Raw genomic sequence first — 27,683 nt, forward strand, 5'->3', positions numbered from 1 at the left:
CCAGAGGTTCCCAGCTGTTACTCAACCCCAGTCTCTGGCTCCCGGGCTGCTTCGGACACACCCACGCCCACCACCGTCCCATCCCCGCCCCGTCTCCCGAGATTTTTGCTCGCTCTTCTCCTACTCTTTCCTCCCCGTCCCCGCCCACATCCTCCCTTTCCCCTCCTCTTCCCTTCTTCCCTCCTCTCGCCTTCCCCTCCCTTCCCCTTCCTTTCCCTTGTCCTCCCCCTCCGAGCCTCTTCCCACTAGATTGTAGGCTCGGAGCCAATTGAGAACTACCTCTCCCAGCGTGCCCGGAGAGGACGGGGGGGGCGGGGCGGGGGCAGAAATGAGTCGCGGGTGCTGCCGGGAAATGAAGTCGGTCCCGTCTCAGCGCCGCTCCTCGGCGGGCGGGGAGACTTCACGTAAACAAACTACTACTCCCTGCGGCCCCCTCGCGGCGGGCCGGGGCGAGGCGGGGGTCGGGCTCGCGGTGCTCGCCGAGGAGACGGCGACTACGGCGGCGGCGGCGGCGGCGGCGGCGGGAGGAGCCGGGCCCGGGGCCGGCGGCGGTGGCAGCTGAGATTGGGGGGGGGCCCGGGGGGGAGGGGGGAAGATGGCGGCATCGGGGGCGAACGGGCCCGGGTCGGGCTCGGGTTCCGGTTCGGGTTCGAGCTCGGCCTCGGCGGCGGCCTCGGCGGCCAACCCGCGCAAGTTCAGCGAGAAGATCGCGCTGCAGAAGCAGCGTCAGGCTGAAGAGACGGCGGCCTTCGAGGAGGTGATGATGGACATCGGCTCCACCCGGGTAAGGGGCGGCCGTGGGCAGGCCAGGCCGCTGGAGCCCGAGCCGAGCCGCGGACCTGGGGCGGGGGGAGGGGAAGGAAACGGGGAGGCAGAGAGGCCTGGGGATGCCGAGTGAGACCAAAGCTCCGGGCGCCGTGGAACTGGGCATCTCTAGGGCGGGGGAGGGGGAGTCTACGGAAGAGCCATCTGTGAGAATGGGGTGGGCCCAGTGAGCCTGGGGGAGGGAGTAGGGAGTGGGACCCTCCGAATGGGGGGCCCGATTGGAAGGCTGCTATCGGGTCTGGTTGCCATTTCATGCCCCTCTGAGACATCCCCAGCTCTGGGTGTTTGGGGAGCTGCGGGAAGGACGGACATACCCCAAATCGCCCAGTGTATTGCAGGTCAAAGGGCATGCATGGATAAAGTCTTCCTGCCGCTAAACATGTCTCAGCCCAGCCGGCTGAGCATCACCTTCGTGAGTGGTCCTTCTGCCCGTTTATTTGTACAAGGCTGGCCCAAGTGACCACTAAAGTTTCCAAGGGAGAAGTCTCGGGGTGGGTGGTTCGACCGAAGCAGTGTTGGCTACCGAGGGACAGGAAGTCCCCTCCTCTGTCCCTTTGCTTCCTTTTTCAAATGCTTCCTGTGGTTTCCCCGACGTGAAGGTGAGGTCCATTGCTCCTGGGCCAGAGCTGAGTGTTCCATCCTGAGAGTCCTCAGGAGATTGAGGACAACTGTGGAATGTTAGACAAGGGGCAAAGTTTGGCATTAGTGGCTGGTAGCTGATGACACTTTAAGCTTTCTTGGATTTGGCAAACTCCTGAGACAAGAGATGCCTAGGGGCTTTACCATCACATAAGAAGTCCCCAATCCCCAAATGGTCAGAGAAATTCTGGCCCCTCTGGGGAGGCTGCTTCCTATTGGAATCTCTTAGGGGAAGGTCTCAAGCGTGGGTTGTTTCAGGCTAGTGTGTTATCCCAACTTTGGGGCACACTCTGAAATGTTCTGAAACATGAGGTGAGGACATCGAGTGACCTAACCAAGCAGTGGACAATGAGCTAGGGAGACAAGGGAGAGGCAGAAAAAAGCTCTCTCTTTGTTAGCTGCCTTTCTCTGTGTGTTCCTGTCTGTGATTTTCTATCTCTGAGCCTCTGGGGACCCTGTGCCCCTGGCTGTGCAAGCTGAGCCAGACAGAGGAAAGAACAGGCAAACCAGGTAAATGTGTATTTCAGCCAGATCCCTGTGAGGATTCTAACCTTAAATACACATCCTTCCAGGATCTGGAGCTCTGATCTCTGGATGACAGCATCAAGTCCTGTTTCCTGAACTGGGACTTCTTTGAGATGTGGTAGAGTAAGCTCGGAGACTTGGCTTGCCAGGTGGTCTGTCTTTGAAAACCTTCACTTACCTCTCCACCAGTAGGAACCCTTACCAACGCTTGGAGGGAAGTGCTGGGCACTCAAGGGCAGGACCTGGGGCCCAGGAATACAAAACTCAGAAAAAGGAATAAGAAAAGCTTAGAACTCAGCCTGTTCTCTCATCATCGGAGGCAAGTCTGGTTGTGGAGACAGAGCCAGCTGCGATAGTCTTAGATAGCAGGGAGGGTTGACACAGAGAGAGGTCAGTGTAGGCCCCACATGTGCCCATGGATTTTGCCTGCTGAAGGAGGGGAGGGAGAGAGTTTTGGTGTTGCCTTTTTCTTTCAGTGCCTGTATATTTGAAGGAAGCTTCTGAGTTCTTTTCCCCCATTTCTTTCCTAGGGCATTCTTGCTATTCAGCTAATTTTAGCAAACGCAGGTGACAGTAGTTGGCACCTCACAGTCTATTGAGAAGGGGTGTGAGGCACCAGAATTGGCTATTTAGCCTTTCATATTAGTATTGGCATAAGTCATTTCTAAGTAGACAGAAGTCATGCTGGGATGCCAGTCTTTTCGATCCTGTAGCACATCTTCAGAAGGTAGACGAGCTGGCCTCATTGTTCTGACCTAGGCTGGCTGCTGCTGGCAAGACTTCCTTTCCCATCCCCACTTCCCAAGGCCAGGCCTCTCCTTGGCATTGTTCCAAAATCAGGGGCTTTAGGGCAGGGTTGGAAAGAATGCCTTTAGTTTAGCACTATTTTCCCAGCTATGAGTGAGTTTGTAACAAGTACTGAATTGAATTGCCCCAGCTCTGTGGATGTTAGCAGTGTCTGCATGCTCACGGATGGACAGGTGGCAGTGGCCTTGCAGTTTTGGCTCCCATCTGTGAGGGGAAGGAATGAGGCTGGCATCTTTGTGCCATCCACTCTTGCCTGTCTCCTTTTCTACCAATTAGTCTTGGGCTCATCTGGTTGGAAGTGCAGAGGTGGTTAATGGGTCCCTTGGGGGCAGGGGGAGAACCCATGTGACTAGCTTAGGGGTGCCTGGCATTCCTTTTGGGATTCATCTTGGGGTAATGCCAAATGGGGCAGTCCCTGCAGCAGAGCATAGTGCCTGGCACGTAGTATACACTTAATACATGTTTATTTCTTCTCTTCCTTTCTTCCTCCCTGTTTCCCTCCTTCCCTTCTTTTCTTTCTCTCTCCCTTCCTTACTCCTTCCGTCCCTCTCTCCCTTTCTCTCTTCTTTCTTTCCTCCTTCCTTCCCTTCCTTCTGTCCTCCCTTCCTTTCTCCCTTTCTTCCTCATTTCCTTCCTTCTTCCCTTCCTTCTTTTCCTACCCTTCTTTCCTCCCTTCTTCTCTCCCACACTCCTTCCTAGTGATGATTCCATTGGCTAGGGTGTTCTGAAGAGGGCTACAGCTGTAGAGCTGAGCGGTATATTAGGGAAGGGAGGTGAGGAGTATAGCTCTGTTGCCTGGCTCTCCCGTTCTCTGTCTACCTTTAAACCCTCCATCGGTGACTTCAACATATCAGTACAATTTGGGGCAGGGAAGGTAGACTAGTATCTTTAAGGCCTTCTCTATATCCTCTAACAAGCCCTTCCTCCTTTTTAGTTACAGGCACAGAAACTTCGATTAGCTCATACTCGGGGCCCCTATTATGGTGGTTCTCTGCCCAATGTTAACCAGATTGGCTGTAGCCTGGCAGAGTTCCAGGTGAGTGAGTGGGTAGTAGGGGGAAGAGAGGGCAAGAGCGGAGGTAGGAATTACTGGGACAGGACAAGGAGAGGGAGCTGTGGTTTTCTTTTCCCACCCATCTAGATGCCCTTTCCCTGACTACCATGTATGTGTTGGCAGAACCCCCTCCATTCATCCCTGGATTCAAGGAACACACGGCACCATGGTCTGGTGGAGCGGGTACAGCGGGATGCTCGAAGGATGATGTCTCCCCTACGCCGTTATCCCCGCCACATATCCTTTGGAGAATGAGCAGGGGGTAGAGTGGCATGAGTTGGGCCTTGGTGCCAACCTGCGGCTGTTCCCTCTTCCTCCTCCTTAGCTCTTGGGTAGTTCTTCCTTGTGTCTAATTGGTTTTTCCTACTGCCAGCAATAGAGCATCTGTGTTTGTTCTGCCTTGGGCTGGGGTCACTCCGTTCCTTCATCAGCTCATTTAGAGAATCAGGCAGAAAGAACTTCATGGGAGGAAGTGATCTCCTCTCAGCTCTTAACTGTTCTCATGTTTTCTTTGAGTTAGTCCCTCTGAAAGTCTAACCCCCTTCTCTTCTGCTGCAGTTTGACTCTGTTCTCTTCTGTAGAGAAGAGAGTAGCATGTATCCCTCATTTTTTCCTTAATGTGGTGTTCCTCACATTGACAGCTCTCCTTATAGTCCAGCCTACTTATCTCCCCCTCCCGAATCCAGCTGGAGAAGGTGAATGTCCAGAGTGGGCTGAGCACAGTATCCACATAGACTCCAAGCACTGACTACGCTTTCACACCTGGGTCTGGAAGGGGCACAGATTGGGGAGAAGGGGTCACTAGCATGTGCCAGATAAGAATTGGGGCTGGAATTCTCCTGGTTTTAAAGAGGGGTTTGTCATAGAGGTGGGAGCTAGGTGGGGTGGGCGGGGTCAGAGTCCAGTCTCAACCTTGTTGACACAAGAGTAGCCCAGCCTACCCCTCCTTCTGGGGTAGCACCAATGGGAATGTGGGCCATGCTGGGTGTGTGCTTAGGGGAGTGAGCATACTTCCTGCCAAAGCTGTGTGCCAAGTACAGTGCTCTGCAACTGCTGGATTTCTGAACACTGTGCCCCCCAATGACTGAGGTTGTTGGACTCCGGGTTATCCCCCAGTCTTACCTGGTAGAAAGGATGACTCTCGGGCTTTCTTGGGACCTTTGGGCACTTTGACGGGTTAGAAGTCAGAGCAGATATGGTCATTAGTGCCCTGTCCACTCCCATCTTAGCTGCCTCACATCCTCCAACCCCCTTCTCCCTGCCCTCCTGACTGTTGTTTCTCCCTCTCAGAACAATGCCCTGGGGTAACTTCCCTGCTGAGAAGGGGCAGCTGTTCCGACTTCCATCCGCACTCAACAGGTGATGTCCCCATTTCCCCCAGTCTCCTTTTGAGGCTCTGTCTCCTTCATTCCTACTTTTTTCCCTTCACCCCAGGGTCTTCTTCTCTGAACTGAGAGCCTCGGGCTCAGATCCCTGTGGTTCCCTGGCCTAGCTCTGCCCTCTCTGTCGGCCAGCTGGAGGGGTCCTGTCACCATGGGAACCATGCCAGCTTTACCCTGCTTCCCACAGGACAAGCTCAGACTCTGCCCTTCACACAAGTGTGATGAACCCCAATCCCCAGGACACATACCCAGGCCCCACACCGCCCACTGCCATGCCCAACCGCCGGGGTGGTAAGTGCCAGCGTCTTAGTGCAGGGGAAGCCAGGGAGTGTGGGGATACGTTGAATGAAGGGATGGGAGACTAGATGGAAAAGACTTCTCATCTAAGGCTCTGGCCAACAGGAGTCTCCTCCTTTACAGGTTTTCTAGATGGGGAAGCAGATTCAAAAGGTATGTATACTTATTTCCCTTACTCCTAGGCATAGTATTTTCTATTTTCTATTAAAATCTTACATTATCAATATCTTTTTATTTTTACATAACCCTCATTTCCAAGGATATTCCTTCCCTTTTTCCATCTCTTCAAGCCATCCTTTAAAAGACTAAAAAAGAAAGAAAAAAAAGCAATTAAACAGAATTGACCAACATGTTGACTTTGACAGTGAATGCAATATTCCACATACATAGTCCCCCACATCTAAAGAGTTCATTTTCCCAACTAACCTCCAGGGTCATTATAATTACACAGCAGTTTAGTTTCATTTTTTTGGTTCTTTCCATTGTATTTCATAATTTTATATATTGTTTTCCTGGTTCTGCTTACTTTGTGCATCAGTTAAATCTCATATTTTAAATTGATCATAGCAGCAATTTTTTTTTTACAGCTCAGTAGTATTCCATTATATTTGTGTTTCACAATTTGACCATTCCCCAGTTGAGAAGCACCAACTTTTTTTTTTCTAGTTCTTTGCTGTTGTAGAAAATCCTGCTCCATGGGGGACCTTTGACCTCTTTGGGTCACAGTAGGATCTCTGGTTCAAAGGTTATGGACATTTAAGTCATTTTTAATAGCACCATTCCAAGTCATCTTCCAGTATAGAAGGGCTAATTCACAGATCATCCCAGCAGTTGCGTATTGGGGCTTTGTTTTTTCCACAGCTGAGCAGTGCATATTAAAGTACTAAGTTAAGGAAGGAGAATGTGCCTCTTCCTTCCATGACTTTTTCTTCTTCCTTTCCCACTCTCCTCCCATCAGTTTTTGTCTTTCAAGTTCCTGCAGTTGAGGAGAACTTGTCGGATGACAAGCACTTGTTGAAGCCCTGGGATCCTAAGAAGGTAGGCGTGGCAGACATCTCTGCTGCCTCCTTATCCACCTTTGGGGTCAGTGTTACAGAATCAAATCCATGTTCTGGATCTGCCCGGACACTTGCTGCCTTATCACTCATGTGGGCTAGTCATTTAAACTCTGTTTCCTCATCTCTAACATGGGGTTAATACATTGACTATCTCGTGGTAGTGTTGTGAGAAAAGCAATTAAAGCGTCATGTAAATATGAGATGAGTTGGGCTGGATGGGAAGGTGAGAGCTGGGCAGAGGACTCTGAAGGGGCTTCCCATATTAGGCTCACCTCTTTCCCTCCTCTTCATGTGTCCAATAGCTGTCTTCTTCTGCCCGACCTCGATCCTGTGAAGTCCCCGGGATTAAGTAAGTGGCTCTTCAGGGGTATGGGCTGCAGGGTAGGCAACATGGGAGGAAGGTGAGGAAGGTTTGTAGTGATCTCTGCTTTTCAGTAACCACCCTCAGTTCGTGTCTTTCTTCCTTCTAGCATCTTCCCATCCCCTGACCAGCCTGCCAATGTGCCCCTCCTTCCACCTACCCTGAATACTGGTGGCTCCCTGCCTGATCTCACCAACCTACACTTCCCTTCACCACTGCCCACACCCCTCGACCCAGAAGAGACAGCCTATCCCAGTCTGAGTGGGGGCAGCAGTACTTCCAACTTGACCCACACCATGACCCATCTGGGCATCAGTGGGGGCCTGGGCCTGGGCATCAGCTGTGATGGGTCAGGTGAGTCATCATTCTCTTCCCTCCCACCCTCCAGTTCTGGATACTACCAATCTACAGGTCAGGGGAGTAGACTTGAGTATTCAGTCTGAGGGGGCAATCTTTGGGCACCTGGATACCCCTCAGTTATAATCATCTGCACTGGCATAGAAGTCTGCTTCATGATGTCTGTCTCCCTGATTTGGTGAGATAGTATGGTGCTATTCCTTAGAGCTTTAGCCTTCCAATAGGAGTGGGAGAAGGTGCCTGGTTCCCTACTAGGCAGGCACAGCTGGCAAAGTACCTGCCTGCCCCTTTCACAGTGTGGTCATTGTATTCTCACTTCCATTGTCTGATCACTTCCTACCCATTCTGTATGGGGGCAGGGAGAAGGGGCTTGGTGCCCTTTGGTAATGTTGGCATCTCTCTGGTTTTTGTCTGTGCCCGCAGGACTTAATTCACCTCTCAACCACCCATCCCTGCAGTCTTCCCTTAGCAATCCCAACCTTCAGGCTTCCCTAAATAGCCCCCAACCCCAGCTTCAGGGCTCCCACAGTCATCCCTCACTGCCTGCCTCCTCCTTTGCCCGTCATACTATGCCTGCTACCTCCCTGGGCCACCCTTCACTCAGTGCCCCAGCCCTTTCCTCCACCTCGTCTTCCTCGTCCCCTGCGCTGGGCGCCCCCCTGTACCCCACTCCCACCCCTGGGGCCTCCCCCCGACACCGACGTGTGCCCCTCAGTCCCTTGAGCCTGCCCGTGGGTGGAACTGATGCCAGACGGCCCCAGCAGCAGCTGCCCAAACAGTTCTCGCCAACAATGTCACCCACCTTGTCTTCCATCACTCAGGTATGCGTGGCTACCTCCACCCTTCCCATCTCTGAGACTCCTGGGCTGGACTGCCCACCAGCCTCTTCCCTTCCCTCCCAGTCCTTCACCCTTCTTCCTCCTCTCATTTAGTTTCTGCATCCCACCCCTTTTTCCTTGTACTCCTCTTTTATATCTGTCAGCCATTTGCCTTGTGTCTTTCTCTTTCAATTCACTCCCTCGCCTGTTGTAGTTTCTACCGATTTCCCATCCATTTCCCCCATTCCTCCTTTCAAACAGCTCCTATTTTCATTTCTGTCAGTTTGTATCTCCTCTTCTCGTACCCCTCCTCCCTTTCCTACTCCTGTCTTGCTCTCATGTCATCCTTCTATTTTTTTTTCTCTACTATCCTGAGGCTGTCCTCTTTCCAGGCTGTACCTCTCTCCCTTTCTTTCCTACTCCATTACTCCATTCTTTTTCTTCCTCTTTGTCTATCTTCTCTCATTCCCTACCTCGTCCCCATTGCCTGGGTGGGGATGTGTGTGTCTGGTATGTGTGTTCCATGTTCCATCTCAACCCTGGCAGGGGGTTAAGAGGTAGATAATCTTTCTTCCCTCTGGAGCCCCTTTGCACTAGCACCCACAGAGGGCTTATTTCCCTCTGGGAAGGCAGTAGGTATCTTCCCCCTTCCACACTTCTCTTAGTCCTCTCTGATTCCTGGATTCCTTATTCCTGTAGAGAAGCCACTTGAAGGGTAATTCTCCCTTTCTTCTTTCCCTTTAGGGTGTCCCCCTGGATACCAGTAAGCTGCCAGTTGACCAGCGACTGCCCCCTTACCCTTACAGCCCTCCTAGCCTGCTTCTGCCTGCCCAGCCACCAGTCACAAAGCTGCTGCAGCAACAACCACCACCTCCCCAGTCCTGTCCAGTTCAGTCACCCAGTGGACAGAGACATTATGGGTTACCATACCCACCTGCCTCCAGTGGGCAACAATCATATGCCCCCCCCACAGGAGACTTCAGCCTGGGGAATGTGAGTACCTTGACCTTTCCACTTGGATAAGAGGAGGTTCAAGCCCTTTACACCATTCAAAATAGGGAAGGTCTGTTTCCAATAATTTCTGGGTGGGTGGGCAATGTTAACATCACCCTACCCCCTTTGCCTCCACCCCCCTGTTGCTGATTACCCACTTCTGTCTATTTTCCCCCAGCTATCTCTGCTCAACTCACTCTTAGATGACTCCTGCTTTGACCAGTTTTCTTCCTGGCATGCATATTCTCTGTCTCAGCAGGTATGGTGCCTGGGTCCTTTTCTGGTCCCATGCCCCCTGCCCTCTGCTCGCTTGCTGTGTCCTCTGTCTCTGTCTTTCCCCTGTGGATAGTGGGAATTATTAAGCAAACCTTAGGGAGTTGGGAGAAGCAACCCCTTTCTGATAACATGTTAAATGTATTTGACCATTTATTCCTCCAGCTAGAGCAATTCAGCATGGAGAGTCCATCAGGCAGCCTGACGCTGGACCCTCCCAGCTTCTCTGAGGGGCCGGGCTTCTCGGGGAATGATGAGCCAGGGGGTGGGGGGAGTGGCCCCCAGGACTCCCATGCCCTCAACCGCCAGAACCTGACACACTGTGCCCGCCATGGTCCAGTGCCCAACATCATCCTCACAGGTGGGAGGATCACGGGGGAAGACGTTAGGGGCTGGGTGGAATTAGGGGCTTCTGAGGAATGGGGCTGGGCGGGGTATGAAAGGTACCTGGAGAGGTCATAGTTTTAAGGTTTGGGAGTGGCTCCCTCTAGTCCCTACCCTCCTCACAAGTGGTCCTGATCTTCACTCCTCTGCCTGCTCAGGAGATTCCCCCCCTGGCTTCTCCAAGGAGATTGCAGCAGCTCTGGCAGGGGTACCTGGCTTTGAGGTGGCAGCGGCTGGATTGGGATTGGGGCTGGGGCTGGAAGATGAGCTTCGAATGGAACCGCTGAGCCTGGATGGGCTGAACATGTTGAGTGACCCCTATGCCCTGCTGACTGACCCAGCTGTTGAGGACTCATTCCGAAGTGATCGACTACAGTGAGGGATGTAGGACTGGGCACAGTGTCAGCACCCCACTTTTCTCCCATCTTCCCTCCTCCTACTACCCTTTTTCCCCTTCCCCCCGGCCAGTAGAGATTCCACTCTCTGCCCCCGGCCCTTTTCCCCAACCTGAATGAGACCAAGGGATCACAGGATTATATACAAAGGAAGGGTTGCCTGCTTCAACGTATGGCATCAGGGGCAGACATGGAAGAGCACTAGGGAGGGCCTGAAGCACTTGTAACTTTGAACCGTCTGTCTGGAGGTCAGAGCCTGTTGGATGTCAGGGGGTGGAAGAGGGACTGGGTAGCAGGGCATGCCCAGGTGGTTGGGGGGGAGGTTGCAGTGCTGGCCCCTCCCCACAATTTCCCCTTCCCCCCCTTGCAGGAGAGAGCCAGAGTGGATATTATTTTTTTTAAATATATTATATGTTAATTAAAAAAATCACATCAAAGCCATGGTGTACAACTGCTGTTTGGGGTTGAGGTGGTGGTGCACAGGGGCAAAGTGCCCGGGAATGGGTGGCAGGGCACGGGAGTTAGGTAGCATATCTCTTCTACTTTGCCTTAGCCATTGACGTTTGTGTTGAGCACTGGGACCTTGGCTCAACAGGCTGGATATAGGCTCTGGGTAGGATATAGGATGCCAGAGCATGTGCTCGCCTGCCCTGTGCTCGGGACCCCTGAGGGTGGAAAAGGACCACGGGGCTCCGACTGGCTTGACTAGTTCCTCGCTTCCCAGCCTTGGGGCTTGGCAGTGAGTCCGGCAGGGAGTTGAACTCATGAGCCTGAAGTTTCTGGCAGGCTGCCCCCTAACTCCCTCGGTCGGTTGTTGACCTCCGAGGCTTCTAGAGAGAGGGAGCTGGTGTGGTACGCAGGTAAGTGTGGGGGCCGAGTGTCTCTGCCCCATCGTTCAGACCAGTGGCCGCTTTGTGATGCCATCCTGCCTTTGGTTTTGGCAGCCTTCATCATGCCTACCCCACATGCGTGCTTCAGTGGGACCTCTAGGGGCTAAAGTGAAGAGGACAGCAGTGCTGGATGGCGGGAGCTGCCGAGCTAATGTTCTCCCCGGATCCTCCTAATCCTCGTGGCTATTCCTCAGCCCTCTTCAACAGACATTCCCTCTACTGCTGTCTCCACTCTGCACAAGTGGGGGAGATGATGTGTCCCCCAACCTCGGCCCTTCCTCTTTCCAAAGCTTTTGTCCCTTCCAGAAAAGGGAACTGAGAACTGCAGGCTGCAGATGGGGAGATGGGTGTGCGTCACCCCTAGCGCTGTGGGCTCGGGTCCTCTTCGCTCCCCTCCGGGCCGGGAAGGGAAAGGGAGGGGAGGGGGAGCGCTCGTGCCGAGGGCCCTCCCAGCCGCCAGGGGTCGGGCTTGGGGCGGCCCAGCCGGGGGCGGAAGGAGCCTCCGGGGTCATCGCGTCTGAGGGGGTGCTGGCGCGGCGGGGTGAGGGGTGGGGGTCAGCCCGAGGAGGGAGGGGGCGGGCGCGGGAGTGGAGCGAGCAGGCGCGCGGAGCCGGAGCCGGAGCCGGGGCCGGGGCCGGGCTGCGGGATCACGCGCACAGCCAGAGCCGCGGTCGCGGCGGGATAACGGAGGCGCGCAGCGGCTGCGGCGGGAGGGGCGCCGGGCTGCGGCTCCGTCGGGGCGGGCGGCCGCACGGTCCCGCCTGCGCCTGGGGCTCGCTGCGGCTCGGGTTTCCGCGCGCGGCCGTCCAGCGCGCGCCACGGGCGGGGAGTCCGGCCGGAGCCACCGCGGGCGCGGGATGTCCGGGGCCGGGTAAACATCCCGCCATCCTCCCCGACCTCCCCCCCCTCCCCGAAGAGGGGGCGGGGGGAGGGGGGGCCCGGACGCCCCGCGAGGAGCCTCGAGGCAGGTAGGTCGGAAGGGGCGTGGGGGTGAGCGGGGAGGGCTCCCCCCTTCGCTGCACATCTGGTTCCGGTTCCTCTCTCCTAGGGAAGCGAAAGTGGGGGGGGGGGAGATGGGAGGGAGCACTGCCCCCTTCTCCCCCTTTGCCCGCTAGGAGCAGCTCCTAGCTCCTGATGAGACTGTCACACTGTCGCAGGCACCTGTTCCCCCCATTCCCCCCATCAGGGACCCCTGTCCCTCCAGCTTCGGCCGCCTTCCCTGTCCGCTTAGTCGCAGCCCTCCTTCCCCGTTTCTTTTTACCCGGGCTGGGGGTGTGGGTACCATGGCGGGTGGGGGGAGAGAAAGCACCACCTGTGCCCCTCTTGGGAGGGAGCCCGGGAAGATGCCTCCCTCCAGAAGAGGTGGATGGAGGAGAGAGGTGGTTCTAGTCCAGGAGGGAAGTGGGACAAGAACTGGGGTCCTGAGGAAGGGGGTCCCTAAACCCACCACCCAGGCCGCCGAAGAGGTCAGTGCCTGCTGGGTAGTGAGTGAGGTGCGGGTGCCAGCCGTGCCAGGTGGGAAGCCGAGGAGCTAAATTAGGATCCTGACGCTGGCTGCCTTATTGGCCTCACCTCCTAAGGGGCGGGGGAGGAGCTAAATTTAGCCATGGGGGGCAGGTTATGGGGAAGGAGCTGGTCAGGTCCCCTTGGTCCCTCCTACTTCTTTGACCGAGGTAGGGGGAGACACTGAGGTTTTGGGCGGGGAAGTACCGAGGTCAGGAAGGGTCAGCGCTGCTGGAGCCGTTTTCTGCCCTCTCAGCTCAGCATCAGCTCCCTGCTGGGAAGAACACTGTACCAGGCCCCTCTGCAGCACTCCCTCCCCCCCACCCCCATACGTTGACTTCCGTCTGGCCTAGCTACAGCTTCCCCTTGGCTGTTTCAGGAAGTCACCTCCCTTCCCCTCTGATGCATCCCCCCCCTTTGCTCAGCTTGGCTCTACCGCCATACTCTGAGCTGCCATTCCCCCAGGGCTCCCCAGGACCCCTTACCCCCTGCCAGGAGCTCCCTCTCCCCTGGTGCTGGGCTATGGAAGCAGGTGAGAGGGGCCCAGGCAAGGGACCCAGCCTGGGTGGGCCTGCTTGGGGGGCAGAGGGAAAGGCAGAACCTCTCTCTTCTCTCTGGCTCTCTGAAAGGGGGTTGGATGGGTTAGATGAACAGGGAGAGTTAGCTTGGGTCTTTAAGGAGGAGGGAATAGTCGTTGTGACTTTGTAGCCCTGGTTCCTGTGGGAATTCAGAGGGGGGGGGCGTCACTGATCACAGAGGTGTGGTGCTTGGAGGAGCTCCCATGATATCACAGCTTAGGTGCCGAGTTATAAATCCTTTAAGAAGTCTGTGAAGTCAGCATGATGTCACAGCCACCCCACGGGATACCAATACTGGGGTACAGACCCTCCAGTCATCCGTCGAGGTTGCTGTAAAGCCTCTGGTGGGGAGGCCCTTTAAGAAAGTACAAGATCACTCCAATTACAGGGATGTCATAGCCAGAGTTGGGGGGGATCAGACATAGCAAGGGGAGTGGTGATGTCACTGTAATGCTACTTGAGGGACTTGTTCTCTTTAAGGAGACTAGGTAGGCTGTGAGGTCATGGTGATGTCATAAGTGGGAGAGTTCAGGATTGGCCAATCTCCTGCTGTGCTTCTTTTAGTGAGTATGGTAGGGGGAGGAGGATGAGGGTCATTTAGTTGCCATAGCGACTTTGCCTTCCTCCTCTCATCCTACCCATTCCATCTCACATTCTTCCTTACTTTCCAGATGCAGTAAGTGAAGGGGGGGCCATGGCAGAGGAGCGGCCCCCCCGCCTGGTGGATTACTTTGTGGTGGCTGGGCTGGCAGGGAGTGGAGGAGCAGTCTCTGAGGAAACTGGGGGCCCTGAGCCAGGGGGCCCCCTGCGCCCACCCCGTCCAGCAGAGCCCATCACAGACGTGGCCATCATCGCCCGGGCTCTGGGAGAAGAGGTGCCCCAAGGCTACACTTGTATTCAAGCGTCAGCTAGCGGCCACCCCCTGGAACTCAGTGCTGGCCTTCTGGGAGGCTCCCAGCCCACCATCTGCTATCGCAGAGGTCGAGACAAGCCTCCCCTTGTTGAGTTAGGGTGAGTGACCACCCTAGCCATTGGCCTGACCAGGTGCCCTAGAAGAGGGGAAATTGGGAGGGTAGGAACAGGGCATGAAGGGAACAGCCTAAATGAAATAACAGAGGAGGGTGGGGAGTGCAGTTTAAGAGGGGGAAAGGACAAACAAGGAAGGGATGGGGACACGGTTGAATGAGGAAACAAGATGGATAGCAGAAGGGGGAGCAAGCTAAGAAGGACAGAGTCCAAAGAGGAGCATTCAGTCTCTGTCGTGATGCTAATAGCCAGGTAAAGGCAGGGTAACAGGTTTGGTAGGGTAAGAGTCTGCAAGATTGGGGCATCTCTTCCCTTTTCATGTGCTACTGATGTTCTTTCTACTTAACTTGCCAGGGTATTATATGAGGGGAAGGAACATCCTAAACCGGGTTTCCAGGTGCTGGAGACAACGCCCTATAGCCACTCTGCCAACCTGGCTCCTCCAGGCCCTGGGCATCCCCGCACCTACCTCACTTATCGACGGGCAGCTGAAGGGGCAGGGCTGCATGCCCTGGGTATCACTGATCTCTGTCTGATCCTGCCCAGCAAAGGCGAGGGAACCCCACACACATACTGCCGCCTGCCTCGAAATCTCAATCCTGGCATGGTGAGCGGGGAGGGTAGAAACAACAGATGGGGTAGGGTGGTGGATCATGTCTGTAAGAGACCATGACCAAGGAGGATTTGTGGTGAGGTCAGGAGCTGAGGAGGAATCCTGACTTCCATAGGTCGGGGAATAAACATTATGAAAAGCAGGTACGCTGGGGGAATAGTGAGGACCGGAGAAATTCACAGGAGATCTGGAGTAGGGTTCCAAGAGCCCCTTTTTTATCTGAATTCTTTCTCTTGTCTTTCTTCAGTGGGGCCCAGCAGTATACCTGTGCTACAAGGTGGGCCTGGCAAAGGCTAATACGCTGGTCTATGAGGCAGGTTGGTAGTCAGCACTATACTCATGTCATTTCTCCATCCTCCTGTGTGTTCTCTTCTGCTCTTTCTTTTTAAAGTTTTCCCACTGTTTGTGGTACCCTTTCCCTCCCCCCAAAACCTTTGGTGATTCGTATGCTTTTAATACATTGCTTGAACTTTAATTAATAGTATTTTCTCTGTGCACCTCCCCATGTCATTGAGTGCCCCCGCCTTCTCCACTGTGTCTTGTAATGTTCATATGCCCTCTCCCATGTTGTGGTCTGTGTTCTCTTTTCTGGAGTCTGACAGAAGCTCCTTTTTCTTATACCGTGCCTGGTATCCAGAACTTCTAGGCCGGTACCCAGAGCAGGACAACGAAGCATTCCCGCTGCCTGAGTCTGTACCTGTCTTCTGCCTGCCTATGGGAGCCACTATCGAGTGTTGGCCTGCCCAAACTAAATACCCGGTGCCCGTCTTTTCCACCTTTGTGCTCACAGGTGCTGCTGGTGATAAGGTAGGATAGTAGTGAGGAGGAGAAGGAGGGTGCTGGGGAGGGGCTTATGAGTGAAACCCATCTGACCCTCTGCCCTTCCCCAAGGTGTATGGGGCAGCTCTGCAGTTCTATGAGGCATTCCCACGGGCTCAGCTGTCAGAGCGGCAGGCGAGGGCACTGGGGCTGTTGAGTGCAGTGGAACGGGGCCGGGCACTGGGTGGCCGGGCTGTGCGCAGCCGCCGGGCTGTGGCGGTGCTGTCCCGATGGCCTGCCTTCTCTGCTTTCCATGCCTTCCTCACCTTCCTTTATCGATACTCTGTCTCTGGCCCCCACCGATTGCCCTTGGAAGCGTGAGTGCTGGCCCCCCTGGGGGGAGGGATCAGAGGGAGAAAAGAATGGGAGGGATTTGGGAAGTAAAAAGCATTACTGAACATGGGAAGGATTTACGGGGGTGGTGGATGATGGAAGTGGGAAAATAAAGGAAATGGGGAAGATAAAGGGGAAAAGAAATATGAAGGAAGTGGGAACCTAAGGGAAAATGGATAGAGGGGCTAGAGGATGGGGTACAGATTAGGGAGATCTGCTCCCTGACCTGCTACCTTTTCCCCTCCACCTTTCCCAGGCACATCTCCCACTTCATGCACAATGTTCCCTTCCCCTCCCCTCAGAGACCCCGTATCCTGGTACAGGTGAGAGCTGGGCCCTGGCCTGGGGCAGGACAATGGGGCTTCAGTGGTTGCAAAACTTTCCCCTAGCCACTAATTGTTGTCTTCTGCACCCCCAGATGTCTCCCTATGACAACCTGCTCCTGTGTCAACCTGTTTCATCTCCCCTGCCCCTGAGGTATGTACTCAAATGAATGGAGAATGGGTACTGGGATTCAGGTTCGACACTAGACAGAGGGCACTGCAGAGATCTGATTGCTGTCCTTCTCTCTAGGGATTAGGCTATTGCCTGAGGGTCTAGGGTGGTGTCTTTTTCTTGAAGCTGGTGAAGACATTTTAGGGGATCTCCCTGGTGACTTGCTGGGTTTGGGTGTGGGGCATTGCCTTGCAGCGGTGCCAGCTTTTTGCAGCTGCTACAGAGCCTGGGGCCTGAGCTGGCAGTAACCCTGCTGATTGCAGTCCTTACTGAGCATAAACTTCTGGTTCACTCTCTTCGGCCTGACCTACTCACCAGTGTCTGTGAGGCCCTGGTCTCTGTGAGTCCCTTATCCTCACTTACCTTGGTCTCCCAAACTTTCCTTTGGATACTTCCTCAGGGATTATGTTTGCCTTCCATAATCATTTCAAACCAAATCTCTTCCTTAGGCCATTGGACCCCTCTCAGAATTCCCCGCTGGTCTCCACCTCCCCTTCCCAAGACTTAACCCAGAGAACACGTTCTCACTTAGCACCACCACCTCCTAGGCAGATTCTTTGCCTGCTGCCTTCCCTTTTCCTTTGTTTTGTCTTATAGATTCGTGGCCTGGGACCCTGTTTCTGTAGTTGTTCTCCCTCCCAGCTCTTCCCCTTGTTTGCCACTCTTTTCCCTGGACCCCAGTGTTTACCCCTTCTTGCCTCCTACCCCCTGCCCCAGATGATCTTCCCACTGCACTGGCAGTGCCCCTACATCCCTCTCTGCCCACTGGTGCTGGCAGATGTGCTGAGTGCCCCTGTACCCTTCATCGTGGGCATCCACTCCAGCTATTTCGACCTGCATGACCCACCCGCCGATGTCATCTGCGTTGACCTTGACACCAACACGCTCTTCCAGTGAGAAGGATGGTGGTTGTGGCTTGAGGGTGGTAGGGCTAGCAAGGGGAGAAGGAGCAGGTGTAGTTAGGATGGGCTCAGGACCACTGGCACAAGGGTGGGTGTGAGGTAGCAGGCTGAGCAAGGGCTCTGGCCCCCTTCCAGAAAAACGGCTTGAGCCACAGAATTGGGGACATTTTAGGAGCAGGGAAGGACAGTAGGGATTACATTCCCTTCTCTGTCGTGTGCCTCACAGAACAGAAGAGAAGAAGCTGCTCGTGCCCAGGGCCCTTCCCCGCCGGCCATACAAAGTGCTGCTGAACACCCTGACCACTCTCCACCAGCAGCTGGACCAGAGTGAGCATTACCGGGGACTTGGCAACTGTCATCGTTTGGGGGTTATGGCTTAACATCTGATGGGATTGTGGAGTGCTTGAAAATTATGTGGAGAGATTTAGGGAAGCTAGAAATTATTACGGAAGGAGTAAGTGGACTGAATTCATTTTAGCAAGAGGGAGGAACAAAAACTATTAGAAGAGAATGTATAAAAGCGTACAGATATGATGGACAGATTGAGGGCATGGTTGGGGTAGTTGAAACTGTCATTTGGGGATAGTTTTCTCTCCTGCTGTTGGAGGGAAGGAGATTTAGTAGAATGTATGTGGAAGGATGGGAAGTGAGGCAGACATCACATCTACCCTACCTTCATTGCCTTGTCCCCTAGCATACACAAGGCCCGAGGAGGAGGCATCTTTGGAGTTTCTGTTGACTGACTATGAGGCAGTGTGTGGGAGACGGGCACGGCTGGAGCGGGAAGTCCAAGGTGCCTTCCTTCGCTTTATGGCCTGCCTGCTTAAGGGCTATCGGGCCTTCCTCCGACCACTCACCCAGGCCCCCTCTGAGAGTGCTCGTGATGTGGACAACCTCTTCTTCCTGCAGGGTAAGAATGCAGAGCTGCACACAGAGTCCCCAGAGTGATGTTAGGTGAGGTTTGGGGGCTCAGAGATTAGAGAGTTGGGCGGGAGAAGAGAGGTAGGGAGGAGTGGCAGGCCAATAAGGCCGTCAACCCTGTCCGTCTCTGGGGAGCTCCTAGGTTGATTGAGGAGACAAAACAACTTCTAAGAGACAGAGAGTAAATATAATGATCCATTTGGACTGAGCTCTGACCATCAGTTGTGGGGCATTGAGGAGTTACTGGAGGAGCAGAGCTGGTCGGTCTGGGGATGGGGTGACCCCAGAGGGAGCATTTTGAGGAGAGCCTGCCAAGGAGATGATAAGTTCACATCGTGCCTGTCTGAGGCAGTGTGGCAGTGATTTCTCACATTGGCATATTGATATAAAATGCTTCGCATTAAACTCATTTGAACTTTATGACAATCCTATGAAGTAGATGGTGTTATCATCCCCATTTTATAGCTTAGAGGACTGAGGCTCACACAGCTAGGGAATGTTTGAGGCAGGATTTGAACCCAGGTCTTCCTTGTGGAAGGAGTGCTGGATTTGGCATCAGTAGAGCCCTACCTGGGTTTGAATCCTATCACCAACACAGGAGTTGTATGACTGAGTAGTTCTCTTAATCTGAGTTTCAGCCCTTTTATCTATAAAGGGAGTATCCTAAAACCTGGACTACTTACTTCACAGGATTGTTGTGAGGATCAAACTAGATCACCTATGTAAGGGCTTTGGAAACCTTCAAGTGCGACAGAAATGTCAGCTGTCATTTAATCAATAAAGCATTTATTGCCATTAAAGCCTGCTATGTGCCAGAGGCCATGGTAGGCGCTGTGGGGGAGAGGGGGGAGGGGAAATGGGAGGAAGGGAGGGAAGACAACCTAGGCTTTATAGGAAGCAGATGCAGGGTGATGTGGGGCTGGGCAATGGCGCCAAGTCGCAAAGTAAAACGTTACTATTACTGTGCCAGGGAGGGAAGGTCCCAGGTGGGCATTAGTTGGGTAGGGCCAATGGACAGTGCCCTTTGGCATCACTCTCCTGTCCACTCCCAGGCTTCCTCAAGTCCCGAGAACGCTCTAGCCACAAGTTCTATGCCCAGCTGCTCCACACACAGATGTTCTCACAGTTCATTGAGGAGTGCTCCTTTGGCTCTTCCCGCCATGCTGCCCTGGAATTCTTTGATTCATGTGTTGACAAGGTATGTCTCAGCACCTCATCTTGACGGATGATCTCTTCACGTCTATGTACCCCCTCGTCCCCCAAGTTGCATGTTCCTCCACTTCTCAGGCTACGTGTCTCTGTTCCCAAGCTCTGTTTGTGTCCCTTTAGTTTTCCCCAGACTTAGCTGCTTTTCTTACCTGCCTCCCTTGTGTCTCCCCTGCCACCTCCATCTTTGTGATCCCTTTCAACAAGCCTTGTACCCACCTCCATACTAACTCCCCTTCAGGTTCACCCAGAACAGGAGAAGCCAGAGCCTGTGCCGTTGGTGGAGCTAGAAGAGCCATCAGGGAGTGAACTCACAGTCTTTATCACCCCTCCTGAGGAGCCCATAGTGGCTGAGGGCAGCGAGTCTGCTCCCCTGTACTGGTGAGATCCTTTTCTTCCTCTTCCCACCCCGACCTCTGCTCCTTTAAATCCTTCTGCAAGTTTCCTTGGTCCTCAGTGGCTACTCCCCACTGAAAGTGCTGTCCTGTGACCCCCTCCAGTTATGATGGGTTCCCGGAGCTTCGAGCAGAACTGTTTGAGCCCCCCCAGGAGCAGCCTGGCCTCTCTCCTGCACCAGGCCCCTCTCGAAGTGCTCCCAGTAGCCCTGCTCCACGACGCACCAAACAGGTAATTAGTGTGTGTGAGCTTTGGGCGACCAGGGGGCTATCACAGGCTCCCACAACTGAGTGTACTCTTTCTGCTCCCTGGGTCAGATTATTCCTCATCCATGCTTACCTGTTTGAACATCAGTGTTCTCAGAGGGGCCATGCCCACCTTCCCTGAGCATTATACTTTCCTTTGGGGATCCAGATACTGTCCCTTCTTCCTGGGCATTCAGGTGACATGTTTCACGTACTCCCTGCCTTTAGGAATTCGTCTTTCTGTTCTTGTGCCATGGACTTATTCTGTCCATGAGCTCTGAGCAAAACATTAAAAATATCTGCCTGACCTAGGTGTCCTCTCTGGTCGCGAGTACCTGCCTGAGATAGCCTCTCTTGGCATCATGTTCTTGACACTTTTCTCATTCTGTTGCTCTGGCAGGAGATGAAGGTCGCACAGCGGGTGGCCCAGAAGTCAGCAGCGGTGCCTGAGCTCTGGGCACGGTGCCTGCTGGGGCACTGTTACGGGCTGTGGTTCCTGTGTTTACCTGCCTATGTTAGGTCTGCCCCTTCTCGAGTCCGGGCTCTACATACCGCCTACCAGGTTCTTCGACAAATGGAAAGCCGAAAGGTGGTGCTGCCTGATGAGGTGGGCATCAGAACAGGGGTATCAAGGCAGAGGGGAAAATGGTAGGAAGAAGATGGAGAGGAGTCAGAGTGACAAAAGATGTTGGGGGCCTGTAGTGATGATAGGAAGAAATGGGCATACATGAGAGGGAAAAAGAAGGATGAAGTGATAGATATCAAAGATTTAGGAACAAAATGAGGATGACCCTGGTTAGGGGCTCACAGGACTAAGGCTCAGAACATCATGGTAAGGAGTGGGAATTGAGGGGAGGGACATTGAGTAGGTTGAAATGGGTGGTTGTGAGACCCGAGGCCTGGCTGAGGCAGGGCCAGCTGAGTCCTGGATTGTTGTGGAGTCAGGCCCTCTTCATCCCTCGCCCTGCACAACTGCCCCCAGGTGTGTTACCGTGTGCTAATGCAGCTTTGCTCACACTACGGAGAGCCTGTGCTGTCTGTACGTGTCATGCTGGACATGAGGAGGGCAGGCATTGTGCCCAACACTATCACCTATGGTTACTACAACAAGGTGCCTACTGCTGGGAATGGAGACGGCGGGGGTGGGGATACGGGGCCTAGGGGGAGATACAGACAGGGAAGTCCACTCTGCTGCCCTCAAGTATTCTTCCCGAGGACATAGTTAATCTTCCCCTCCCATCCCCTACAGGCTTTATGTCCTCTCAGGAGGAGCCTGCTAGCCATTTCTTCCTGACCCTGTAGGTAATTGTGCCCCACTTTGGGCACCAGTATCCTAGATGGAATATCTGTGGGGTACACATAGACGCGGGGTAGGAAAGGGATAGGATTTTTGATGTCAGCCCTGGGAACCCATGGGGATGTTCCCCACAGGCTGGCATGGCATATACTTAGGGGCATGGAGGAGAGAGAGGTTTGTCTTGGCATAATAGGTGCTTTGCCCCGCAGGCTGTACTAGAGAGCAAGTGGCCATCCGGCACCACAGGTGGTCGCCTACGTTGGGCCAAACTCCGGAATGTGGTCCTCGGAGCTGCTCAGTTCCGTCAGCCCCTTCGGGAGCGGAAGCAGCAGGAACAGGCATTGAGGGAGGCAAGAAGTTCCCAGCCAGGTGGGCAGGGGGCACTAGCATGGAGGGGAGGCCAAAGGGACTGGGTAGGTCCAGGCTGGGGGAGCATTTGAGCAAAAGTCCTTCCTTGGGCTCTTTTGAGGGTTGGAAAGATTATTGCTTAGCAGGCCCAATATGGAAGACATGCCTCCCCCACCTTAGGTCTATGTATTGGCAGTGGTTGGGGGAGGGAGGCAGGGATCTTTGTCTCTCGTCCTCAGACACTGTACCTACCTGAAGCTCTTTTGCAGAGCCCCGCCTGGAGAGGCCCTCCCCGACCCGTCCCCTTCATCGCCAGACCACCTGGGCAGGGCGAAGCCTTCGGGACCCAGCCTCTCCCACTGGGCGGCTGGTGAAGAGTGGTAGTCTGGGTAGTGCCCGGGGGGCACAGCCCACTGTGGAGGCTGGTGTGGCACACAGTGAGTGCCAGCATGTCCTCCTTACCCCACTTTATTGATGTCCCTGTCTCAGGAGAAAGTAGGACCTTTTGGGGGTGGGAGGGTTAGTGCCCAGTGGAATTTTTCCTAGAGTACAGGGGCTTGGCATCATGGGTATCCATGCGCCCAAGGATTGTGTCTATTCAGTGGCTAGGACAACTCATGGAGGGACCTTAATAATTTTGATGCTTAGAGGATGAGCACCATGCTCCCTGACCCTTCTCTTTCCCTTAGTGATAGAGGCCCTGGGTGTCCTAGAGCCCCAGGGGTCCCCTTTGTCCTGGCATGATGGCAGCCTCTCTGATGTAAGCCTGGCAAGTGAAGATCCAGCGCCTGGAGGCAGCCCTGGGGGAACAGGCATGGCTCTGAGTGCCCATTCAGCTGAGGCCCTAGATGGGCTGGGTGGGCAGGCACCCAAGGCTGGCAAGCGGCAGGATGCAGCGGGTACTCCCCGGCGGGGAATAGGTGCCCGTCTACAGCAGCTGCTCACCCCCTCCCGTCGCAGCCCTGCCTCCCGCGCCCCTCCACCTGAGCTGCCCTCAGACTTGCCCCTCCCAGCCCGCCGAAGTCCTATGGACAGCCTCCTGCGACCCCGGGAACGCCCAGGATCCACTGCCTCTGAGGTATCTAAGCTCAGGAAGGACCTGGGGTAGCCATGGGAGAAGAGCTGTTTCATCTACACAGGCAGAGGGGCAACTTGCTGTCTTTGGGTTTGGGAGAAATAGCACTTCCAGTAGTGTCTGAGGGTGGGTACCCTGAAGAACTGAACATCTGCTAAGGCCCACTGGACACTGCAGAAGGAGAATCTCATGCCTCCATGGGGTGGGCAGCTTGAGCACTTAGGGTAGGGGCAGCCAGCTGCAGAGCTTTGGAGTCGACACCAAGCAGCCCTCCTTCCAACCCTCTGGTTTCCCTCACAGAGCTCCACGTCTCTGGGTAGTGAATGGGATCTCTCCGAAAACTCCCTCAGCAGCCTCAGCATTCAGCGCTCCTCAGAGCGCCTCAGTGACACCCCTGGTTTCTCCCAGCCTGCCCCTGTCGAGGTAACGATGCTGTTTTCCCTCTTCTCCACTTGCAATGCTGTAGGCAGGAATGGCAGGCTTGAGAAATGGGAAGAGTGTGAATCTACGGGGGATCCAGGGAAGGAAGTCTGGGTTGGGGAAGGAAAGCAGGGGGTGCTGGGAGTTGGGAGCCCATTGATGCTCCTTATGCTACTGCCTTTCATGTCCCCTACAGATTCTTCTGTCTAGCTGTTCTCTGTGTAGAGCTTGTGACTCCCTAGTGTATGATGAGGAGATCATGGCAGGCTGGGCACCCGATGACTCCAACCTCAATACCACCTGCCCCTTCTGCTCTCGTCCCTTCGTGCCCTTGCTTAGCGTCCAGACCCTTGACTCCAGGCCTCGGTACCTAAAGGGTCCAGGGCGCGGGGGTGGGAGCATGAGTTGGGGACGAGTCAGACAAGCCAGAAGCTGCTCTTTTAAACTCCTCTTTTTGTCTGCTTGGCAGCGACCTTCATAGTACGCCCGCTTCCACAGGCGTCAGTAATAGAGATGCTCCTGTCCCTGGGGGCCCCGGCCCTGTCCTCAGCGACCGACGGCTCTGCCTTGCTTTAGATGATTCCTCTGTTTGTAATGGAGACACTGAGGTGAGAGTTGGGCTGAGGGTAAGTCAGGGTGGGGGTACACCCAGTGGGTGAGGGTTCATTTTTTAGTAGGGAAGGAAGTGAAACTATTAGGGTACCGGGTTAGGGGATGGGGACATGATGGCATTGTCTATGAGAGATTGCCAGAGAAGCATAATCCTAGGGATGAGGCACAGAGTTGACAATTGTGTTTTTCCTCCTTGGGCCTGGTGGGCAGAGTGTTCCAAGGAGAGTGGAAGGTGGGGCATGGGCATACCTGAGTCCTCTGGTGCTACGCAAGGAGCTGGAGTCCCTGGTGGAAAATGAGGGCAGTGAGGTACTGGCATTACCTGAGCTTCCTGCTGCCCATCCCATCCTCTTCTGGAACCTGCTTTGGTACTTCCAGCGGCTTCGGCTGCCCAGCACCTTGCCTGGCCTCATCCTAGCTGCCTGTGATGGGCCTCCCCCAGCCCAGGTCAGTGCCCCTACACGGCCCAGGATTCCTGTGTCTTTGCTCCTCTATTTTCTTACCATCTTTTGCTTCCTGATCTTCTTCCATCTCTACCTGATCCTCTGTCTTCCTGCTACTTCATCTCATACCCTCAAACTACTGCTTGTTCCTTTTGTCTCCCTGTCCCCCACTTTCCATCCCTCTGCCCCCGTCTTCTAGGCCTGGCTCTAACCCTCCCCCAAACCCCCAGGCCCCATCTCCTTGGCTGCCCTCAGAACCGGCTACGGTGCAGATACGACTGCTGTGGGATGTGCTGACCCCTGACCCTGACAGTTGTCCTCCCCTCTACGTCCTTTGGAGGGCTCACAGTGAGTTTGAGGCCTGGGCAGGGGTGGGTGGATGTTTGGGGGATGGGGCACATCCCGGGGAGGGTCTTTTCCCCGTAGAAAGACCTATGATCCTGGTCTCCCTTTCTTCTACTAGGCCAGATCCCTCAGCGGGTGGCATGGCCAGGCACAGCTCCTGCACCTCTGAATCTTGCTCTGCTGGAGGCTGTGCTTCTCCACGTAGGATTCAATGAAGTACACAAGGCTGTAGCGCTTCTCCTGGACACACTAGGCTCCCCACCCGAGGGCCTGCACCTACAGCGGTAACCCGCCCTTTTCTGTGGGAGTGCCTGTACCCTGTCCATTAGGGTATCCAGAGACTCCTCCTTCAGATCCTCCCACTCTGTTTTCCCCAAAACTTCTCCGTCTCTATAGACAGTCTGTCCTAGAATCATGAGCTCTAGAGCTGCAATGGCCCAACTAATCCAACCTTCACCTGCAGAGCCTGAGTGGGGCAGCATGACTGAGGTCACACAAGGGGGCAACAGAGCGGAGACTCAACCCAGCTCCTCATTCCACAGAAATATAGGCCATCCTCACAGCAGGCTTGTTCTTCCTGGGAAGCTACCCTTTCTTCCCTACTCATTCACTTTTCACTTTTCTACCTTCCAGAAGCATCTACCGAGAGATTCTCTTCCTGACTATGGCTGCCCTGGGCAAGGACCATGTGGATATAGGTATGGAGGAAAGAAAGAAGGCAGATAGGGAGAGGGAGCTGGGGACCTTTCTTGGTTGAAAATCTCTGCACTGTGACGGTGCCTCAAAAGTCATTTTATTGGGATAAGTCAAACTCTAGGTTCCAGACATACTTGTGAGATATTTTGGGGATAGGAGGAGTGCTTTAATTCTGTGCCACCCTTAGATGTTTTGTTCACCTCTTCACACACAACCTTTCTCTTCCTTTCCTCTGCCAGCGGCCTTTGACAAGAAGTACAAGGCAGCCTTCAATAAGCTGGCGAGCAGCTTGGGCAAAGAGGAGTTGCGTCGGCGGCGGGCACAGATGCCCACCCCGAAGGCCATCGACTGTCGCAAGTTTTTTGGGGCACCTTTGGAATGCTAGGGCCTCTGGGCCTCTCATCCCAGCCTAAGGGACAGAGGAATCTCTGGGTAATGTCTTTCCTCTGCTCCCCAAGGTTAGGGAGTATGCCAGGCAGATTGCCCAGTCTGTGGGCATTGATTGGGGCAGAAGAGGTCACTGATACCAAAAGTCACAACTCCCCTTGTTTCTGACCCGCTTTTCTTGTGCTGATGTGGGAGGAGAGTTGGCATAGCTCTGCCTTTCCTGTCCTCCACAAATCCAGGTGCCTCCCTCCAAGGCACTCCTAGATCCATGCCCACCTGTCATTTTAGAAGTTTTTGTTTTAAAAAACAACTGGAAAGATACAGAACTGCTGAGCCTCTGCCTTGGTCCTGGGGAGGGGGGGTGTTGTCACCTTTCCCCCAGGTCAGAAATGCTCCCCTTCCCACCTGGGCCCACCCCTGCCTTCTGCCTCAATATTGATATTTTACTTTGTTATTTATTCTGGAGCCACAACAGCTGCCTCGATTTTGCGGTCCCTTTTAAGATTGGAAAGGTGGGGAACTGAAACTCCTAGACCCTGTAGTTGCATTCCCCTCCCCTTTTCCTAAGAAAATGAGAACTCAGGGAGGCAGAAGCTTGGTTTCCCCACACACATTTTACGTCCCCACTTTTTCTCAGCCCCAGGACTTGGGGTGTTCTTCCCTCCTTTCCCTTCCCCCACCCCTTTTTCCCAGGGCTGCTTCTCCTACCCAGGGCCCTGATCTGTGCAATAACGATTGTCTTTGAGGTTTTGTTGGATGTAAATACAGTAAAAGCTGCTTCTCTCTTTTCTTTGCTGTCTCCTCCTTCCTGTGTCCAGGGTGGGGAGGGGACTTCCTTCCACCAAGATTCAGTCACCTGGTTGTACTCTTAACAGGATCCCTATCCCTATCTTTAGTTCTGGTGGGTTTTGCCTCTTCTGTCTTTCTCTGGGAGAGGGAGCCTCTCCCTTCTTGGGAGCAGGGAGGGGAGTAAATCTGGCATTGCCCATGGTGGTGCCAGTCTATGTGGCGCTTCCATCCTTCCCACACAATCGCCCCCTTGTCACCCCCCCCCCCCCCCGGCTTCTTGCCCTACACAAAGGGACCATTCTCTGGAGCCTTGAGCTCATCTCTGTCCTTCTTCCCCCATTCCCATATTATGTTGTCCCCAACTCCTCTAGGATCTTCCCAGGGATAATCCTTTTTTTGCTGGTATACTCTCTTGCACTTAGACTTCAGCAACAGCTCACCTCTTTTCCCTTCAGGCTGACGCTATCAAAGCAGTCCACTTAGATGCACTGCACTAGGAAGGAGAGAGCCAGGGAGCACACAGGGATTCTGCATTTAGGCCTTAGAAAAAGCTGAAGATGAGAAGTCCCTTTCTTATTTTCTGAATCCCTTAGGCTAAGATAGGAGTCCTGTGCCCTCCTTTCTCAGGGTAGTGAGATCTGCACAGGAAGCAGCAGCTAGTAGAGCCCCAAAGCCAATTACTAAAGTGAATTAGCCAACAAAAGAAAAAATCTTGGTGGGGGGGGGGGGTAGTAGGCAGAAGTGTTAGGACACAACCACTCACAGTAGCCTCCAGACTGGAGACTGAGGGGAAGGAAAAACAGCAAGTCGCCTAGACATCTTTTCCCAAGTGGATTCTCCCAGGCCCAATGAGGCCATCTCCTTGAATTAGCTTCTGCCAGAGACAGAGAAACTCCACCTTTGAGGGAAGGCCTTTTTATTTAAAAAAAAAATTCTCCTTTTAAATTGTGTACTTCAGCAACAAACATTTCAAGGTTCAAAGAGCTGGAGGGGGCTCAACTTCCATATGGTTTTTTTTTTTTAATTTTGCAGTGGTAACAAAATTGTCATATCCCCTTCTGTATTTACTGTTCTTTGTGCATTTTGAACAATGTTTTTTTTTTATTTTTCGACACTTTTCCCTTTGTTAATCGCTACCCATTAACTGACCTCTCTTTTGTGACAAGTTCTCTGTTC

At 54.1% G+C, this 27,683-nt stretch overlaps 2 protein-coding genes across 4 annotated transcripts; both read left to right on the plus strand.

The window, feature by feature from the left end:
• Window positions 1–595: 595 nt before the first annotated feature.
• On the plus strand, window positions 596–10,550 carry CRTC2 (CREB regulated transcription coactivator 2). Of its 2 annotated transcripts, XM_036757444.1 has the most exons (15): window positions 596–784; window positions 3,731–3,832; window positions 3,974–4,087; window positions 4,484–4,545; window positions 5,141–5,209; window positions 5,420–5,523; window positions 5,653–5,682; window positions 6,488–6,567; window positions 6,890–6,936; window positions 7,058–7,302; window positions 7,729–8,126; window positions 8,868–9,116; window positions 9,295–9,375; window positions 9,555–9,750; window positions 9,932–10,550. In XM_036757444.1, the coding sequence occupies exons 1-15, from the start codon at window positions 596–598 to the stop codon at window positions 10,150–10,152; spliced, it is 2,187 nt and encodes a 728-aa protein (XP_036613339.1). In that variant the 3' UTR covers window positions 10,153–10,550. The 2 variants fall into 2 exon arrangements, with proteins under 2 accessions (XP_036613339.1, XP_036613340.1); XM_036757445.1 differs by lacking the exon at window positions 9,295–9,375.
• Window positions 10,551–11,899: 1,349 nt separating this feature from the next.
• Window positions 11,900–26,506, plus strand: DENND4B (DENN domain containing 4B). 2 transcript variants are annotated; one of them, XM_036755307.1, is made up of 28 exons: window positions 11,900–12,026; window positions 13,811–14,150; window positions 14,520–14,772; window positions 15,026–15,095; window positions 15,416–15,585; window positions 15,670–15,914; window positions 16,187–16,253; window positions 16,349–16,407; window positions 16,621–16,765; window positions 17,143–17,318; window positions 17,554–17,654; window positions 18,022–18,237; window positions 19,301–19,446; window positions 19,696–19,835; window positions 19,955–20,081; window positions 20,496–20,702; window positions 21,078–21,206; window positions 21,602–21,761; window positions 22,010–22,177; window positions 22,430–22,818; window positions 23,116–23,238; window positions 23,432–23,601; window positions 23,705–23,843; window positions 24,058–24,294; window positions 24,521–24,638; window positions 24,754–24,919; window positions 25,269–25,333; window positions 25,571–26,506. In XM_036755307.1, exons 2-28 carry the CDS (start codon window positions 13,834–13,836, stop codon window positions 25,714–25,716), a joined length of 4,449 nt encoding a protein of 1,482 aa, XP_036611202.1. In that variant the 5' UTR covers window positions 11,900–12,026; window positions 13,811–13,833; the 3' UTR covers window positions 25,717–26,506. The 2 variants fall into 2 exon arrangements, with proteins under 2 accessions (XP_036611202.1, XP_036611201.1); XM_036755306.1 differs by lacking the exon at window positions 11,900–12,026 and adding an exon at window positions 12,955–13,093.
• Window positions 26,507–27,683: the final 1,177 nt, after the last annotated feature.

The sequence above is a fragment of the Trichosurus vulpecula genome, chromosome 4 (genome assembly GCF_011100635.1).
Source record: "Trichosurus vulpecula isolate mTriVul1 chromosome 4, mTriVul1.pri, whole genome shotgun sequence".
NCBI classification, from domain to species: domain Eukaryota; kingdom Metazoa; phylum Chordata; class Mammalia; order Diprotodontia; family Phalangeridae; genus Trichosurus; species Trichosurus vulpecula.

What these genes read in the sequence shown, in the direction of transcription:
- CRTC2 (XM_036757444.1), top strand. Translation starts at nt 596, where the DNA reads ATGGCGGCATCGGGGGCGAACGGGCCCGGGTCGGGCTCGGGTTCCGGT. An exon ending in CATGCCCAACCGCCGGGGTG is followed by an intron (nt 5,524 to 5,652) that starts GTAAGTGCCAGC and finishes CCTCCTTTACAG; the next exon opens with GTTTTCTAGATGGGGAAGCA. An exon ending in GCCCAACATCATCCTCACAG is followed by an intron (nt 9,751 to 9,931) that starts GTGGGAGGATCA and finishes CTGCCTGCTCAG; the next exon opens with GAGATTCCCCCCCTGGCTTC.
- DENND4B (XM_036755306.1), top strand. Translation starts at nt 12,964, where the DNA reads ATGCATCCCCCCCCTTTGCTCAGCTTGGCTCTACCGCCATACTCTGAG. An exon ending in CTCCACGACGCACCAAACAG is followed by an intron (nt 20,082 to 20,495) that starts GTAATTAGTGTG and finishes TTGCTCTGGCAG; the next exon opens with GAGATGAAGGTCGCACAGCG. An exon ending in CCTATGGTTACTACAACAAG is followed by an intron (nt 21,207 to 21,601) that starts GTGCCTACTGCT and finishes TTTGCCCCGCAG; the next exon opens with GCTGTACTAGAGAGCAAGTG.